The sequence below is a fragment of the Aspergillus pseudonomiae genome (genome assembly GCF_009193645.1).
Source record: "Aspergillus pseudonomiae strain CBS 119388 unplaced genomic scaffold BDV37scaffold_78, whole genome shotgun sequence".
NCBI lineage: Eukaryota > Fungi > Ascomycota > Eurotiomycetes > Eurotiales > Aspergillaceae > Aspergillus > Aspergillus pseudonomiae.
Window position 1 is genome coordinate 105,795 of NW_022476070.1, and position 16,211 is coordinate 122,005.

Sequence of the window (16,211 nt, forward strand, 5' to 3'; positions counted from 1 at the left end):
AGAACGTACTTGTATTGGACCGAGTTATTATTGCGGATTTCTACTTGGTTCTTTTCCTATAGTTGGCTGTGAAACTTAATGGATTGAGCTGTGTCGTTTCCCTTCCGACGGGAGTTCGGATATCGGTTGGAGTCGGATGGAGATTGCCAATGCTGCGGTTGCTTCTTATTTGCGCGTACGGAAGACTCGATGAGATATATTTTGGATAAACATGTAGATATTGCATTGCATGATACCGAGAATAGTGATAACATGGTGGCTTGTTTTCCTTGCTTTGAATTGATACTTTCATGCAGCGATAGTGCGGAATGAAGTCCGTTCTGGGACGCAATTTTCCGTCCGGGTATATCTTTTGTCGATCCCGCGGAATCAGCGACGCTGCGGTGCCCCTCCATGATGTCCCTTGAGACTATCAGATGGCTTGAACCTCGATTTGTTTTGGGTCCCATTGGGTTACTTGCACGTGTTTAATTATGACCGAGCCGGCGTATACGCCAAGAGAGCCAATGGACTAGTGGTGGTTTTGACTGTAGATTCCGTCGGGGAGGACAGGCGGTTTCTCCGGTATGCCATTGTATTGTCCCAGTTGAGTCGCAGCCCTGGATGCGGTAGTAGACAATTTGTGCCTAGGTAGTAGTCCTGTACGGAGGACATGAAGGCGTAATATGCCATAGCCTATTAGGCTAAAGCCAACCGCAACACTCCTGCCGACTGCTCCTTTGCTCTTTGTCGTCGACCGCATTTTAGACAGAAGGGCACAGCTCAGCTTTGGGAGCAAACAGCAGTGTTTGCCCGCGTAGATATTGACGTCGCGAGTCTGCCAGCATACGGCACCACGGGATCCAAGGCACCAACCAGTCTAGACGACCCTCTACCCGATTCATAACGCAGTGCGAAGCCGATGTAAATCAACTATTATTGACAGGCTCGGGCCGATTCTTGAAGAACAGCTTATACTTAATGATCTCGACGATCTCCAGTTCCTCGCCATCGGAGTCAGAGGTCGCCTCTTTTTGCCGCCGCTGCACCAAAGCGAGCGGCTGCGCCAGTTTCTTCACCTCACCCGTCATGCGCTGGTATCGACCGACATATAGATAGACCCTCTTCATCCATTTAGTGTCATCAGGCGCAGTCCTGTGCGGCGAATAATCGGGGAACATGAGCTTGCCAACTGGGGTCTCAAATGTGGGGATTGAGGGATCATGGGTATCGTTGGTTGGGTTCGTAGATTCGTCTTCAGCTTCTTGCGATGGGAGGTTGATCGTCCCTTGGAGTTCGAGGATTGCGAGTCCAGTTGGCGTCTGGAGGACTTGGGGGAGGGGATTGGGGAGAGATGTGGGAGAGGAGACGCGTGGGTGGAGCGGGATTGTTGGCATTGTGCGTCCGATGTTGATGCTGTAGCTTTCCCTCAGAAAGGTATATAGGGAGAATTGGTCTGCAAGTATATAAATTTTTGTATTCCTGGAATTACTGCAGTTTGGATGAAGAGTATGATTGAATAGTGGTGGAGAGCTGAGATTCGGAGACGCGATTTAACGCGTTTCGGCGGTTCTCCACTTATCAATCTTATCAGTGGCCCTAAGTATTTCCTTTTGGGACACCATCATCATGTAGTAAGAAAGGCGTAAAGTGGAATACATTAACCCAATTCTTGTAAAATCGATTCTTGAAGAATAGGAAATGGTTGCCTAGTAGAGAGATAAAGCATTTCCTTAAGGGAGAGGCTTGGGCCCAACCGAAGGGAAATACTCATTCTACTCTCATAAGCTTGGTTGCGAATACTTTCTTAGGGCATTGGCGCATCCAGGGAGCGCGACAAGCTCCTAATGTCCTGTTTTGTTCAAATTGAATATATCTGTTTTGGTAAGCTGTCTGCCCGGAGAATATCTGAGCATAGCTCTCGATATCATTGTATTTAAACCTCCCAGCTGACAATTGACAGAATTCCGTAATCGGGCAATTATATGTCTTGATCCATCTAATGATACCTATTTGCTATTGAAGTATACTGCAGATTTCAGTAGAGATTGTTATTAACCGTTGCTCTGCCATGTTCTGACGGGCGTAGGGTGCAAAAACCCGGCTGCATTATGGTAAGAGTCCAGGACAGACGGCGCTGAAGCATCTCCTAGCTGGCGTATTGTTCACCAATTGGCCATGATAAGAAGGCCCAATTGTTGGTTGTGAACACACAGCGAACAAGGAATCCTTCCCGGGCATCCATTCAAGACAACTGTTCGCCCACACGTTCAAGTATTTCAATGTAGAATCCACCATCACCTCAAACATAGAGGACCCTATCAACAGAATAAAACATGGGCTAGATTACTACACATAGCGGGTTGTCAGTTCCTTCATTCTGTTCAATTGTACCTTGCCCGTTGAATGGGATTAACCAACCATCCAAAAGTGCGCCGAAGTTCTAAATGCATATAAGTGGTTATGCGCTTGCTGAGCTGAATCGTCCAGAGAAGCTGGACATCTTGTGAAATCACTGACCACACAAGTATAGACTGGCAACGAGAAAGTCAAGAGCCAGGGGGCAGGCATTGAAGCGTGAGGAGCCAGCAGGTTGAAAGTAACACCCATTGTTGCCCGGTAGAGACCGTAAATCATCGGTATTGCCCGCATAGAGTTTATTCACTCTCCATATTCGTTCTGAGGCTTTTCTAGGCCGTGCTGCCGCACAAGGTATCGCAAGTTGACCAACAGAACAGTAAATACTGTGATAAAAGGTGCCAATTGAGGGAGATCAAAAGCCAGAAAAGCTCATAGCCCAGACCGAGCCTCCAGCAATGTTATACAGAAGCTTTCTTCCAAGATAGTGAACATAAAGAAGTTACAGACATCCTTCATCACCCTGACCAGGCAATGACAAGATTCTGCAAAGCCCTAAGCAGCACACCAAGGACTCATGCATGGAGAGCTGCAAATTCGGAGTGCCACGGTGACTGTCATCACGATTTACGGTAGCAGGCATTTTCAAGATGTTCCAAGCCATCGATAGTTTCATTCATCATGTCTTCGCTTGTTGTCCCAAGAGGACCTTGCGTTTTGCCGTAGCGCAGATCACTCAATTCACCTACTGTGAGATTAAGCTCTGAAAGAAGAGTGCTTGCGTCCTTATCAACGCCAGAAATTTCGTGTTCAATATTAGCACAGGCTGTCTCCATCGCGGAGAGGAGACTCGACACTGAATGGTAATCGCTGGGCGCAGCGGTGGATGCCTGGCCAAACAACTGGACATCCATATCAATCTCGCGTTGATCATTGGCGCTCATACCATCCACACCGGTGTTTAGGATGGATTTGCGAAGTTCTGCTTTTTGGCTCTCCCCTTGACGGAGTTCTTGGTCAATGTTTCCGTTGACCAAATCCATGTCTTGCTCTCGGAGTTGCTGCAGCTCCCGGTAAAGAGCTCTGATATGTGGATGAGAGCGCAGGCGCTTTGGAAAGAGTTCCGTGAATTGTTGCAGGGAGATAATTGTGGGCAAAGAAGCTGGAGATAGAAGGAAATTGCTTAGAATGGATGCTTCTGACGGAGCCATGATCGCGAATTGCCACTGGAATATGCAATTTAAAGTGAAGATCTAAGGAGAACCAGGTTTCTTTTCTCCTTTCCCTTCCTTCGGGAGCTCTTGGGATCTCTAATGGATGATGATTCTTGGCCTGTGTGGCATTCAGGGTCCAGACTGCCTTGGACCAATCGGGCCAGTCTTTGCGGAAGCAACTGATGACGGGGTTTAAGAGAAGGAAAATGGTATTTTCAAGCCGTGTAGGTCAGTACAGGAAAGAGTGCTGTTGCAGACTCGAGCAAGAAGAATGGTGAAATCAGAGAATAAGGGGCGATGGTGGTGAAGGTTGGGGGAATGGGTTGAAATGAAGACGTTCCTTTCGCCGATAAGTTCGCCCTTTTTCAGCACGCGTTAAGTTCCACTTCCGCTTTCTTACCATTTCGGGTCTTTTCCCTGAACCACGCGCAACACAAGTCATACTCCAGATTTCCCTCCGCTTCCTCCACCTCTCCCTTTCCTCTCAGATACCCTCATTGCTCGGAGGCCAGTGTTGCTCTGTCTTGTAGCCTTCCACGCTTGCTATCTTCATCTTATTCCCAATCCCCCGGGCACTTGTGTCAAAAATATCAGTGCTTTGAGAAGCCAGGGTTCTTGTCAGCAGAGTCTCAATTGTATAACGGACTGTCTGAGAATCAATTAGTGGTGCAATTAGGGCCAGTCAGACTGGGCACTTGCATCTTCAAACCCCATTGTACAGAAATTTTCTCTCCCGGTCATTGATTGATTGCATGGCACGTGGTCTTGAGAAGAACAGCGACAGTATTGGGAACGTCAACCTGAACCTCATCAGGCTTGTTTCTTCCTCTACCTTCTGAATCAAACCCCGTGGCTGGTGTTCAACTTCTTCACCCTTCTTTGCGCACCACCTCTTTTTTTCAAAAACACAAAGCTCCTTGAGGCTCACCTTTGTCCTCTTCAAAATGGCCCCAGCTGGACAAACCACTTATCAGAAAGACGAGCGAGTGCTCTGTTTCCACCATGAGATTTTGTACGAGGCAAAGATCCTCGACGTCAGACACGTCGACCCCGACGACCGCAAGAGCCCGTATGAGTACCTAGTACATTACAAGGGCTGGAAAAACACGTACGTATATCCTCGGTGTTTTGCGTTCCCCGTGTTCCGCCGGTCTTTCATGCCTAAATGAGCAAGATTGTCTCTACCCCTCGCTCGTCTACTAGTTACGAGGCTACTCTAAACACCCTGTGGGCGTTGAGGATAAAGCATCCCCCCATCTGCGTTGGCGGGTGTACATGGATTTGGCTGACCTGGCTTTTTGCCACATTTAGCTGGGATGACTGGGTCCCGCAAGATCGACTCCGTAAATTTACCGAGGAGAACAGAGAACTTGCAACTACTCTTCGCCGTGAGGCTGAGGCTGCGTTCCGTCAGAAGAGCACCAAGGCCTCCGCAAAGAAAAGGGGAGGTTCCGATCGTAGCTCCGCCCGGGGAAGCGAAGAACGCCAGCTGTCCGTTCCTGGCCGCGGAACCAAGAGAGCCAGGGACAACGATATTGAAAAGGTGAGCTTGCTGCATTTACTATTCAATTTTAAAAACCCTGTCAATGGCTATTGCCTGGTCATGGTACCGATGAGGCTTGGCACCTGGGTTGGGACTCGTAGCTCCTCGAGGCGATTAGACTGACAAAAAACGCTCCCAGGAGGATAGCTTTTATGTACGACCATCAGTGAGGATTGTTATGCCAGACAATCTGAAGTCGCTTCTGGTCGATGACTGGGAGAACGTGACGAAGAACCAGCAAGTCGTGGCTTTGCCGGCTAAGCGCTCGGTTAATCAAATCCTGGAAGACTATTCTGAGGCAGAGAAGCCCAAGCGCACAAGCTCGGCTGATCTGGATGTTCTTGAGGAGGTCATTATGGGAATCAAGGAGTACTTTGACAAAGCCCTTGATAAGATCCTCCTTTACAGATTTGAACGCGAACAGTACCGAAACCTCCGCAAGAAGTGGGAATCGGGATCGGGAGACTTCGCCGACAAAGGTCCCTTGGATATCTATGGTGCCGAGCACTTGACTCGTCTTTTCGGTATGATGCTCTCTATGATATGTTGAAGATTGCCACTGATCATATCTAGCTACCATGCCTGAACTCATTGCGCAGACTAATATGGATCTCCAATCTACTAACAGACTCCGCGAGGAGCTTTCCAAGTTCACTCTCTGGTTGAGCAAACACTCTAGCCAGTACTTTGCTACTAGATATATGACTGCCAGCAATGAATATGTCGAAAAGTCTAAGGGTGTAGCAAACCCCAACCCTGGCACTGCTACCTCACGTTTGGTGTAAATGGGTTTAAGGCTTCAGTACACATTGACTGCTTTTCACACATGGTGACATTGCATGATGGTAAATTGTTATACTTTTTCTGAAGAACATTTCCTTTTCGTTTTTTTTTTTTTTTTCAGCACTGTGGTGGTTTCAGGAGCATGGGAGGAATTAGCTTTTTACGCGAGTTATGGCTTCTAACGGTTCACTTTGTAACATTAGAGGAAATTGGCGAATGTTATGGAACGGTTTAATCTTCTAATCCCTCTTTGCTTTGGTCATCAAGTTTGATTTCATAGACCAAAATAAGTACAGATATCATGGGGCATTCTGTATCAAGTTCCCATAGAAACCACAGAAGTAATAGCACTTTCGACACAAGTTCAAGCCACACCAACGAACAAACCAAAACCAAGCAAACTATCTACACAACCAGCTGCCTCGCATCTTCAACAACGCACCTGGCAGCCTGCTTCAGCTCCGTCTTCGCATCCGTTTCCCGCCACCTAGTCCAAGCGCTCAGCCCCTCCGGCGGCTGAATGCTCAACGTATCATACCCTTGCTTGATAATGCGATGAACCTCTCTGGGACCGAGGTTTTTCTTCCGGTGCGCCGGGATAGGCGCCACGCCTTGGCCATCACCATCGGGCTTCGCATCGGTCTGCTCCGGGTTAAACAGCAGGGTGTAGAAGTGGGTTGAGACGGAAATGAGGGTGTCAATGGCCGCGACGTGGACGTCTTTGGATGGGTTCGGGTCTGTGGGCTTCGAGCTGGCTGGTTTCAGAGAATACACGTCGCGGTATTTGGTGATGATGGGCCCTGTCTCGACCAGTTTGTAGAATAGGTCGTCGTACGAGGAAGGGTCGGGGAGGAAGGTGTCGCCTGCGGAGACGCAGAATGCGACTAGGTCTACGAGGGTTGTGGTCAGGGTGGTGATGTTAGGGTTGGATGCGAGGTCGGTGACGTAGGTTGTTAGGAAGCGCATGAGCGAGAGAAGGTTGCGCCAGAGCTCCGACCAGTGGTACGCTAGGCGGATTTTGTTCATGGATAGGTAGGTGAGGAGGCGGAGGAGGATCGCGATTGAGTGGCTGTTGATGCGGTCAGTATGCGGCATGATGTGGGAGTGGATTTGGTAGGGAAGCACCTGTAGATGTTGACATCGAGGCGGCGTCGCAGGTTGTGGGAGATTGTATCAATTATGATGTCGAAGATGACTGTTGCGAGGACGCGGTCCCCTGGGACTACTGGTAGATATGGCTGTCTTTGGCGACAGAGGCGGATTTTTCTTTTGTTTTCTTCGCTGCAGAGTTGCTTGCAGAGGGTGGAGTCCTCGGCGAGGATACGGAGCGTGAAGAGGTTGAGTTCGGCATAGTGCGCTATCCTTGGGGAGCGGTAGGCGTGGTGCAGAAGATACGATGTCAACGAGAGGAAACTAGCAAATGGCGATTCTTCATTATCTTTGTCTGGGGCTTGGCTGATCAGATTCTGGCCAAAGAGTTTGTTGGCATTTGTGAAGTCATAAGTAGCCAAAAGGATAGCTGCTTGCTGGGCCGGCCTAGTTCTGTTAGCTTGTTGGTCAAATCCGGTGGATGCACTCTATCTTACAGCATCGCGAACATCTCCTTGGCTTCTTCTGCACTCGGTGCGCTGGCTTTGTCTTTCTTGCTTGGAGAGAGGGCCCCCAGGCCAAAGTAAACCAATGTGCTGAACAGCGTCCACCCTTCGGGGGCATCGTCCTGCACAGCAACATAACCGTTCCTCACAGCAGCGCACGAGAGCCCGACTCCCTTGACAATCTTCTGGATGCTTGTCTCATTGACAAAGTCGTCAAGTCGCAGCTGGTAAGGGTTTTGGAACTCAAATTTGTTGTAGTTTGCTAGCAATCCCAGAAGAAGAAATGGGTCAAATACTTGGATTGGAGTTTCAGATTCTTGGACGAACTGTACGACAGATTAGATATTCTAGGGTACGCTTAAAGGAGTCGATGCGCATTGAGGACAAACCTTCATGAGGGACGGGAATAAATCGCGATGCGTTAAATACGAAACCAGACTGGTCTTGTATGCGCCACTGGTCATGGCGATAGCTGTCTTAATAGCCTTGATGCGCAAATCAACTGAGGAGGCGGTTAGCATGGACCCGGCTCATCAACATGACAGGGAGATATTGATGAAACTTACAGCTGCTTCCATTGCGAATAATGCCATCCAATACGGCGACAAAGTTCGAAATAACTTGGTCAACATGATCGAGACCTGCAAGAACGGTAATGACATCCGAACTAGGGTTGGTGTACTTCTTCTTCAAGACGCAAGCCAGAAATACCATCAAGGTCTACATCACTTCTTAGAGGTTGAAGTACAAAGCAATGACTTCTAGGAATATACGCACCTCTAGTGCATACGAGTCCACGGGACTGGCTCTCGAAGCAGCTTCACGGATGGCCCGAGTGAAAAGCTGTTGGGTTTGAACCTGGTGCAAGGTTAGCACGCAACAAGAGCATTCCCGTAAGTTATGGATTGGGTAAGACTATGGGTGGGATGTTACCTGTAAGTGGAGCGTTTCATCAGGGCTGAGCTGGTCTAGGATAGAGCTGAGCTGGCTCCGATCAGGCGGCAGCAAGAAGAACTCCCTCCAAAATCCCTCGGAGGGTTCATTATAGTCCGAGGTCTACAAGGAGTAAGTTAGTATTCACTAAGCCAGAAGGCGAGGTGGCTGGACGGACCTGAAATAGGTTCTCGTATAGTTGCACGACTTTAGGCTTGAAGGTTTCGGGTCTAGTTTGCTGAGTTAAGGGGGACTCCATGATGGTTAGACGGATTCAATGATCTGCATAGAACATAGGACCACGGCTAGCATCGCAGTGAGGAGAACAATCAGACAAGAGACAGACGGGCAAGAATGAGGCGGAGTATGGGTTCTATTGTTTCTATCACTACAACCACGTCGTCGTCGTATCGCACCCAAGAACGGCCACATCCTTTTTCTGCCTATTTGGGTTTCAAAACCCACATGAGCCACGCTCTTTGGTCCGTCAAGCCACATTTCATTTCATCCCAAACGCTCCACTTTGTTTGAGGTCTTTTAAATATAAAACTAAACCTCCTTTCTGTTGTCTCAGGGCGATTTGATTAATATCCTATTTAACCACTCCCATATAATTTTTCCAGCCATCAATTCTCCTAAACAATAACAATTAACATACAATAACTTAGTTAACTAGTTACAATTGACGATGACATAATCATTCTAGTCAGGGGCGATAAACTTACTAGTAATATTGACAGCCTGGAGAAACACATTTATTACCATTATTACCAGGTTCAATACTAATATAGCCTCCGTAGACACTGCAGCAGCATCATTCCAGGTGTTGACTAAGCGCACCAGAAGGTACTTATCAACCTTGGTGACATTCCACGTTATTGAGGATCGAATGTGGAAGAAACCCATTAGTCATCGTCTCAGCTCGTGCCTGAGGTACCCGCTGCGGGAACAAGCTGACAATCACCTTATTAACGGGAAGGTAATTGATGGTTTCCTCCCCATAAAATCCAAGTCAGTAGAACAATTGCACTACTAATAAAAGATTGAAGGACAGAGCCGCATTCCTGCAAAGTAAGCGAACCACTCGCCGACTGTCATCTACCCCATAAATGGCACTACATGAGAATCCTGATCAGATGACAAGAAGTGGCGCCACTGAACTTGTGTAGAAACACCTCGACGGTGATTGGCCGGCCGGGTACTTGCGGTGACCCTCTTAACCGACTGCTGACTTTCTTTCCGCCTCAAAACAGAACTCAACCTCCCGAGTCACATCAATTCCCAACCTACTTGACAATTTGCATTCCCTCTCCACTAGATCACATCAGATCCTATGAGAACTTAGGGCTTTGTTACTTCTATCATTGCATAGAGCCTTTGAACACCTCATATTTATATCTACAGTCATCATGTCCTTCTGCAGAGTTACGGTTCGCTCTCCAGTGACATCATCCACAACGATGTTGCGCTGTGTGAGAAATCCCTACAAGACCCCGGCCCATCGTCTGTTCTCCTCATATGGAAATGCCCACCGGTCTTCCAAGCGCGACATGCAGACCGCTACTGCGTATCGCCCACATTCCTTGCCGACCGCTTTTCCACCTCCCCGGAGCGGCGGAAGTTACGACACCTCTATCTCGGCAGACTTCCCTCCGCTCCGAGACACATCGGCACAGCAGCAAGGAGTCTTTTCAAATGTTAGCCTCAGAGAGAATGAGGCACAGAAGTCCAAGCCCGTCGAGTCGACTGCTCCCGCCTCGAAACCCGCGGAAAAGCCTCGGAGGAAGCTACGTGCACGGAAAGCGGCCATGAAGTTATCACCTGAGGCTATTGTGCAACTCCGTAAGCTACTGTCTCAGCCGGACCCGAAATTGATCCGAGTGGGCGTAAGGAACCGTGGCTGCTCGGGCCTCGCCTACCATCTTGAATACGTGGAGAAGCCGGGTACCTTCGATGAAGTTGTGGAACAGGATGGCGTCAAGGTTTTGATTGACAGCAAGGCGCTGTTCAGCATCATCGGTAGCGAGATGGATTGGCAAGAAGATAAATTGAGCAGGAAATTCATCTTCAAGAACCCAAATATCAGTATGTTTTCCAGCTACTTCTCTTTTCCCTTACTGTTTGTGAAACCATGATCGCTAACATGTTCTCAACAGAGGAATCATGTGGATGCGGTGAATCCTTCATGGTTTAGATTACGATTCCGATCTTTCTTTTACGGCCTTTTGGAATTATCAACGGTGCATCGGACGGCGTTCTTACGGATTGTTCTCTCCTGGGATTATCGAGTCTCCCCTTTTTCCTTGTTGAATACATCAGTGATTCCCGGGTTATAAAGCCCACATCGTGTAATACATACTGTTTTCTTTTCTTCCTGTATGTCAAGGACTTGACCTTGGCTGTTCGACCTATGCGCAGTGTGCGTACTGAGTGACTCTGTGCTCGCTTTTCCCTTTGTTTACTATCAATAAAGATATCAAATTCAATGACAAAAAACTCTTGAAACACTCCTTCATGTGTATAAAAATTTATTTGCTCTGGAAGCTTCTGATATCAGATGGGGATGTTAAACGCAAGTTTTCCGCTTCTCCGCGAGAGTTTCCCGCCATGACCTATAGAATACCGCTGTACGCCATCGATGCATAACATGAATAGGAGGAAACTTAGAACTCCACAAAAGAAACACTAGAAACCATATAGGACAAACAGGAATTCTAGCTTCTGATCCCCGAGAAGAGTGACAGGTACAGAATACAGAATACTAGTATTCCCTCTTACAACAAACCCGGCATCACGTGGGCCCTTATCGGGAAGTACGCCGAGTATGGGGAATCAGCCCACTGACTGGACCCTCCGCAGGTACCATCATTTACCTCTCGACTTGCTACTATACGACAACACTCAACTCTCGTGCAACCATTGAACATTTCATGCCCCCCCGTCAACTAATAATTCAATGAACAAAATGACAACACCAACATTCTTATCCCCGAAGCACAATTCCGGGGAGGATCTAACATCTGACCCTCTTCTCCTCACTATCCGCTTCTCAGCCTCAATCCCCGATCTTCCACTCGATGTTCTATACCCCGAAACAGCCACATCAGCAGGCCTAAAACAACTAATCCGCACCCGACTCCCACCAAACCTCTCCTCCCATCGTCTCCGATTGATCTACGCCGGCCGCGGTCTCGAAGACACCATCCCACTTTCCGTCTCCCTGAAACTACCCCCCTCACCCTCCCGCTCACCCAGATTACCTTCCGACGATGAAGACACCGATCCCTCAAAGGCAAAGGGAAAGGGCAAAGCGCCCGTCCGAGAACAACCCCGTCTGTACATCCATTGTTCGATAGGCGATATCGTCCTTTCCGCTACAGATTTAGCGACAGAAGCATCGTTGGCATCTACACTCCAGCAAGAGGATCAGACACAGAAAGATGGTGATCAGTCAAATCTGCAGAGTCAGCAGCAGCAGCAGCAGACTTCCTCGACGACGCCTGCGCCCCGTGGTTTTGACCGGTTGTTGTCAGCGGGGTTTACCCCTGCTGAAGTGTCGGCGCTGCGGTCGCAGTTTATGGCTATCCAGTCCGTGTCGCGAACGCCAGACACCATGCCGAGTGGGGCGGAGTTGCGGGAGCTTGAGGATCGGTGGATGGACGAGGGTTCGTCGGCAATGGCAGCTGGGGCTGGAGGGGCTGGAGAGGGAGCGGGTTTCACGGATGATGATGGGGGATTTGGGTCGGGGTCGCGAGGGGCTATGGATGATATGCTTTGGGGCGCTGTCATGGGTTTCTTTTGGCCAGTGGGGTGTGCGATGTGGTTGAGGCGGGAGGAGGGCGTCTGGAGCTGGCGAAAGGGTTTGGCAGTGTTTGTTGGGGTGGTTGTCAATCTCGCATTTGGGACAATGCGTATCATGAACTGATACTAGGTGGTGTTTCTTGCGTTTGAATTTCGCCCTTCTGCTTCTCGTTATGTGCTAATGATACCCCGAAGTTTTGTTCTTGCTTTTAATAAAACAGGCCAATTAAGTCGTTGAGTTGTACCAAAACTACAAAAGCCGGCTTGATTAGGCCATGGAGATGCTATCATACAACGTTGCTTTAGCAGTGCCTGCTACAGCAGACACTGTATCGTAAGATGAAAGTAAAATCGAAGAACTCCCGCACAACGCCTGCTAGCCCTAACGCTTAATGAAACTTGCTGTAGATAACGGCAATAATTAGGAGAACCAAAACGGTTATAATCGCAATCGTAATTATCCGATTCGTAGCCATCCTGCGCAAAGTGTTAGCAATATGAGCTATAGCGTAGAAGAGGAGGAGTCCAAGGAGTCAGTACCTACGGGCCATGCCCCTCAACGTTTTGATACTGGTATCAACATATCCTTCGCTTTGCTGCAGATTGCTCCGAGTATTCATGATGGTTTCCCGCTGCTGATTCAAATCTGCTAGCGTGTTGCGGCCGATATCCTCCGTCTCCAAAGCAATCCGCTGACTTTCTTGGAGTCTGGCAGAGCTGCGCTCCAGGCGGTCCGTGCCGGACAGAAGCTGCTGCCTCTGCTCCAAGTGTACATCCTGCGGGTCGTCGGTGTAGCGATCGCCAAAGAGCGCTTTCCGGTCGTCAGAAAGAGACTTGAGCTTGCGTTTCGACTCATCAAGGTCCGTGGCATAATTGCGAAATCGTGCGTTGACTTTTGACCGTGCCGCCGAGGGAATGTTCTGCTTCTCCATGCGCATCTGGTCCAACTGCAAATGACCGGGCCTGTCAATAAGAATTCACGGAGAGTTGTAAGGTAGGCAACCAACCAGTTCAGTAGCTTCATCTAGCAGCTGTTCCGCTTTCCTTATTGTTGATTTCCGTTGCTCTCCACTCGACTCAGCGATCTGGTCCAATGTCTGGTTCAGATCGGCCTGTATCAGCTTCAGCTCGGTTTCGTAACTACTGAACAGCTCCGAGCCGGCATCGGTATCCAAAGGGTTCGACATGATAGCGAGATGTTATCTATGTTTAAGAAAAAAGGAAAATATTTGTATAGGTAGCGGCGTTGGTCTAAACTGGGTTTTTAAAGCGCTCAATAGTCGCTGATAGGCAGGCGGATTCCTGGGACCACCTTATCTTGCGGTGGCTGGTGGCACTATCGATCGGTCAGGACTCAGAACGAACTGAGCGCGCCCACACGGATACACTACACGATGTAGGGAGTGGCCACTGATGCGCGAAATGAGGGACACACGAAAAAGACCGAAAGGTGTGAATACCTGCTGTTGAATGAGGGGGAAAGTAGGCAGAATGACGATAGGATGCTAATGATTGGCATTCCGGAACAGGAACCCCCGACCCACACGTGATGCGCGGCCGAGGCTGTGGTTTCCCGCCTTGAGAATCAATCATTAGTTAGTCGTAGTTCACTCTTCCTACTATGGATGTACTAGTAGTACGCTATAATTACGGATCGATTGGCGGATCTTCCTCTGATACTCTAGGAAAAAACAACTATCTTCTGTGCTCGAAATGCGTCATTTGCTAGCTTTTCATTAGTTGCAACTGATGTGCTCACGATCAACGGAAATCTGATATGCGTGCAGATATGAGCCAGCCACCCAACTATAGTGTGCCCCTGATACAACTGGAGCGTGTGGAGTATGCAAATTAACCCCGTAAAACAACCCCCTCAAGATTGGAACCTGGCCAATGATCACTCTGGGTGTTTGGAGTGTCATAATGCGATATTTATCCTCCTAAAAGCCAATTTGCCGCTGGTTCACCCATGATTAACCGCCCTGTCATCTGATACGATCACACCCAAGTAGATCGGAAAGCATGTCTGGACGACCCCGTAACCGTGTTATGTTGGCAATCTTTCGTTTCATCCTGAACTAATCCTTTCACCATAGTTGAGACCGCCCTGATTCTCGCCACCCCTGGAAAGGATGAGCCGAGGTCTGAATGGGGGCGAGTAGTATAGATCTATCTGCTGTTTCATCCACTCCCTCTCCAGCCCGTGCACCAACCGTTGCGCTTCGTATAGAAGGCCTGAGTTTACCTTTCAATTGCTGGTACTGTCTTTTCAATCGGATAGAAAGCTGGTTATTAGAAGAATTTCTGTCTCATGCCACTTCCTCACTCCAAACGAGTCGCTATCGTTGGCGGCGGCTGCACTGGAACCACTTGCTTCTGGGCATTGCAACAATCGGCGCATGATGTCCACCTGTTTGAGGCTTCAGCAAGTTTGGGTGGGCGTATCAAATCCCTGCCATTAGAGCAGTATAGGAAAGCGGTCGATGTGAACACACAATCGCCAGCCTTCAATGCTGAGGCTTCTCGTTAGTTTCGTTATACCAGAACGGCAGTTCAGGGCTAACATCTGTGTCCAGCCAATCTCGTGTCTTTGCTCCGCTTCCTCGGAATAGGCACATCCACTGTACCATTTGCTTTTGGTGTGTCAGACGGTGTAGACACTTATGACTGGTGTGGTGGCGTTTTGAATACCCTTCTCCTGCACCCGTGGATGCTGTGCAGTTTAGGAACCCTTCGTTTGCTGCTCGACATCATATGGTTTAATTACTTGGCCATGGATATACTGATAGACAAGCGTTCTTCCCGTGACAAAACCAACGTTCTGCAGTCGCTCAGTACAGTTGAATTTCTTTCGAACGAAGGGTATTCAAAAAGTCTTTGCGACCAGTATCTAGCGCCTTTGCTTTCAACCCTATGGGGGATAAATATTGGAAGGCTACTTCCGCAATTACCTGTCAAGACCCTCATTCGCAGCTTATGCGACCATCAGCTCTTTGGCATACGGCGAACAACGCCAGATTTTCGCCGTATCGATGGCGGAACAAACCATGTTGTTCAGACCATGGCCAAGGGATTCTCCTCTGAAAATGTGCACCTCAATACCAGGGTCCGGGAGATAACCCGTGTGGATAAAAGACAGAATAGCCTTTTCACAGCGGATGGTAGAGAATCACATTTTGATCATATTATCTTCGCCGTGGATAACGACGAGATTCTCAAGATACTAGGTTCCAATATAGATACCGATGAAACGGAGATCATCGAGGGGCTCAAAACAACTAACAATATCGCCGTCTTACACTCAGACCCCTTTGTAAGTAACCCACGACCCTCTACCAGGAGCGACACGATCGAAAAACCACCACTTACACATTCGACACAGCTGGCACCCAACATCCACGGATCTTGGCCCACCAGCAACTACAGCCTAGACCCCTCCGATAACACCCAGCATGAACCCCCAGCCTGGACTCCCCGCAAATCCAGCCTCACATACAACGTAAATTCCCTCCAAAATATCCCAACTCGTCTCTTCGACCGGCTATACATCACCCTGAATCCATTTACGCCGCCCCATCCTCGCTTCGCACACAGCATATGGGAGTATACCGAACCCGAGCTTAGCACCGCAACTCTCCAAGCTCAAAGCCGTCTTCCGTTAATCCAGAACAAGAGGGGATTAAGCTACGGCTTCCGTTGGACCGGGCGTGGGTTTCTCGAAGATGCGGTTACTTCTGGTCTCGAGATTGCTATTGAGCACTTAGGTGCGCAGGTACCTTTTGGGATTCACTACCACCCTGATCCCATGTGTTCCTCGACATCGCCGGTTACAGAGCTAGGATTAAAAGACCATCTGGTTCGGACGGCACTTTGTCTGGCTCGGTTCTATGCTCTGGTTCTCCAGATGTCGTGGATCTTATTGGGGGCGCTTGGGTTCCCTGTATCGAGGGTTGAGATTATGTTTGAGTGGATGTTGGGTGGGAATAGAATGCTTAAATCTTAGTC

At 48.8% G+C, this 16,211-nt stretch overlaps 7 protein-coding genes across 7 annotated transcripts; 4 read left to right on the forward strand and 3 right to left on the reverse strand.

The window, feature by feature from the left end:
• Positions 1–908: 908 nt before the first annotated feature.
• On the reverse strand, positions 909–3,548 carry BDV37DRAFT_274438 (Ctf8-domain-containing protein; the record flags this gene model as incomplete). The annotated part of the gene is made up of 2 exons (XM_032085236.1): positions 909–1,395; positions 2,962–3,548. 2 exons carry the CDS (start codon positions 3,546–3,548, stop codon positions 909–911), a joined length of 1,074 nt encoding a protein of 357 aa, XP_031937797.1.
• A 420-nt stretch (positions 3,549–3,968) lies between these two features.
• BDV37DRAFT_257650 (MRG family protein) lies at positions 3,969–5,918 on the forward strand. Its single transcript, XM_032082972.1, has 4 exons — positions 3,969–4,659; positions 4,863–5,094; positions 5,234–5,618; positions 5,668–5,918. The coding sequence occupies exons 1-4, from the start codon at positions 4,496–4,498 to the stop codon at positions 5,877–5,879; spliced, it is 993 nt and encodes a 330-aa protein (XP_031937798.1). The 5' UTR covers positions 3,969–4,495; the 3' UTR covers positions 5,880–5,918.
• Positions 5,919–6,282: 364 nt separating this feature from the next.
• BDV37DRAFT_296873 (ARMH3 family protein) lies at positions 6,283–9,410 on the reverse strand (the record flags this gene model as incomplete). The annotated part of the gene is made up of 8 exons (XM_032090208.1): positions 8,584–9,410; positions 8,406–8,528; positions 8,250–8,330; positions 8,039–8,192; positions 7,862–7,974; positions 7,464–7,798; positions 7,003–7,413; positions 6,283–6,946 (listed from the first exon to the last, which is right to left on the reverse strand). Exons 1-8 carry the CDS (start codon positions 8,662–8,664, stop codon positions 6,283–6,285), a joined length of 1,962 nt encoding a protein of 653 aa, XP_031937799.1. The 5' UTR covers positions 8,665–9,410.
• A 50-nt stretch (positions 9,411–9,460) lies between these two features.
• On the forward strand, positions 9,461–10,980 carry isa1 (Fe-binding Fe/S cluster assembly protein ISA1). Its single transcript, XM_032079870.1, has 3 exons — positions 9,461–9,476; positions 9,575–10,490; positions 10,562–10,980. Exons 2-3 carry the CDS (start codon positions 9,815–9,817, stop codon positions 10,597–10,599), a joined length of 714 nt encoding a protein of 237 aa, XP_031937800.1. The 5' UTR covers positions 9,461–9,476; positions 9,575–9,814; the 3' UTR covers positions 10,600–10,980.
• BDV37DRAFT_202609 (DSC3 family protein) lies at positions 10,847–12,462 on the forward strand. Its single transcript, XM_032079873.1, has one exon. The coding sequence runs from the start codon at positions 11,362–11,364 to the stop codon at positions 12,328–12,330; it is 969 nt and encodes a 322-aa protein (XP_031937801.1). The 5' UTR covers positions 10,847–11,361; the 3' UTR covers positions 12,331–12,462.
• On the reverse strand, positions 12,463–13,873 carry BDV37DRAFT_202596 (v-SNARE protein VTI1). The gene is made up of 3 exons (XM_032079872.1): positions 13,214–13,873; positions 12,747–13,153; positions 12,463–12,683 (listed from the first exon to the last, which is right to left on the reverse strand). The coding sequence occupies exons 1-3, from the start codon at positions 13,391–13,393 to the stop codon at positions 12,596–12,598; spliced, it is 675 nt and encodes a 224-aa protein (XP_031937802.1). The 5' UTR covers positions 13,394–13,873; the 3' UTR covers positions 12,463–12,595.
• Positions 13,874–14,979: 1,106 nt separating this feature from the next.
• Positions 14,980–16,209, forward strand: BDV37DRAFT_274444 (uncharacterized protein; the record flags this gene model as incomplete). Its single annotated transcript, XM_032085237.1, has 2 exons — positions 14,980–15,519; positions 15,589–16,209. 2 exons carry the CDS (start codon positions 14,980–14,982, stop codon positions 16,207–16,209), a joined length of 1,161 nt encoding a protein of 386 aa, XP_031937803.1.
• Positions 16,210–16,211: the final 2 nt, after the last annotated feature.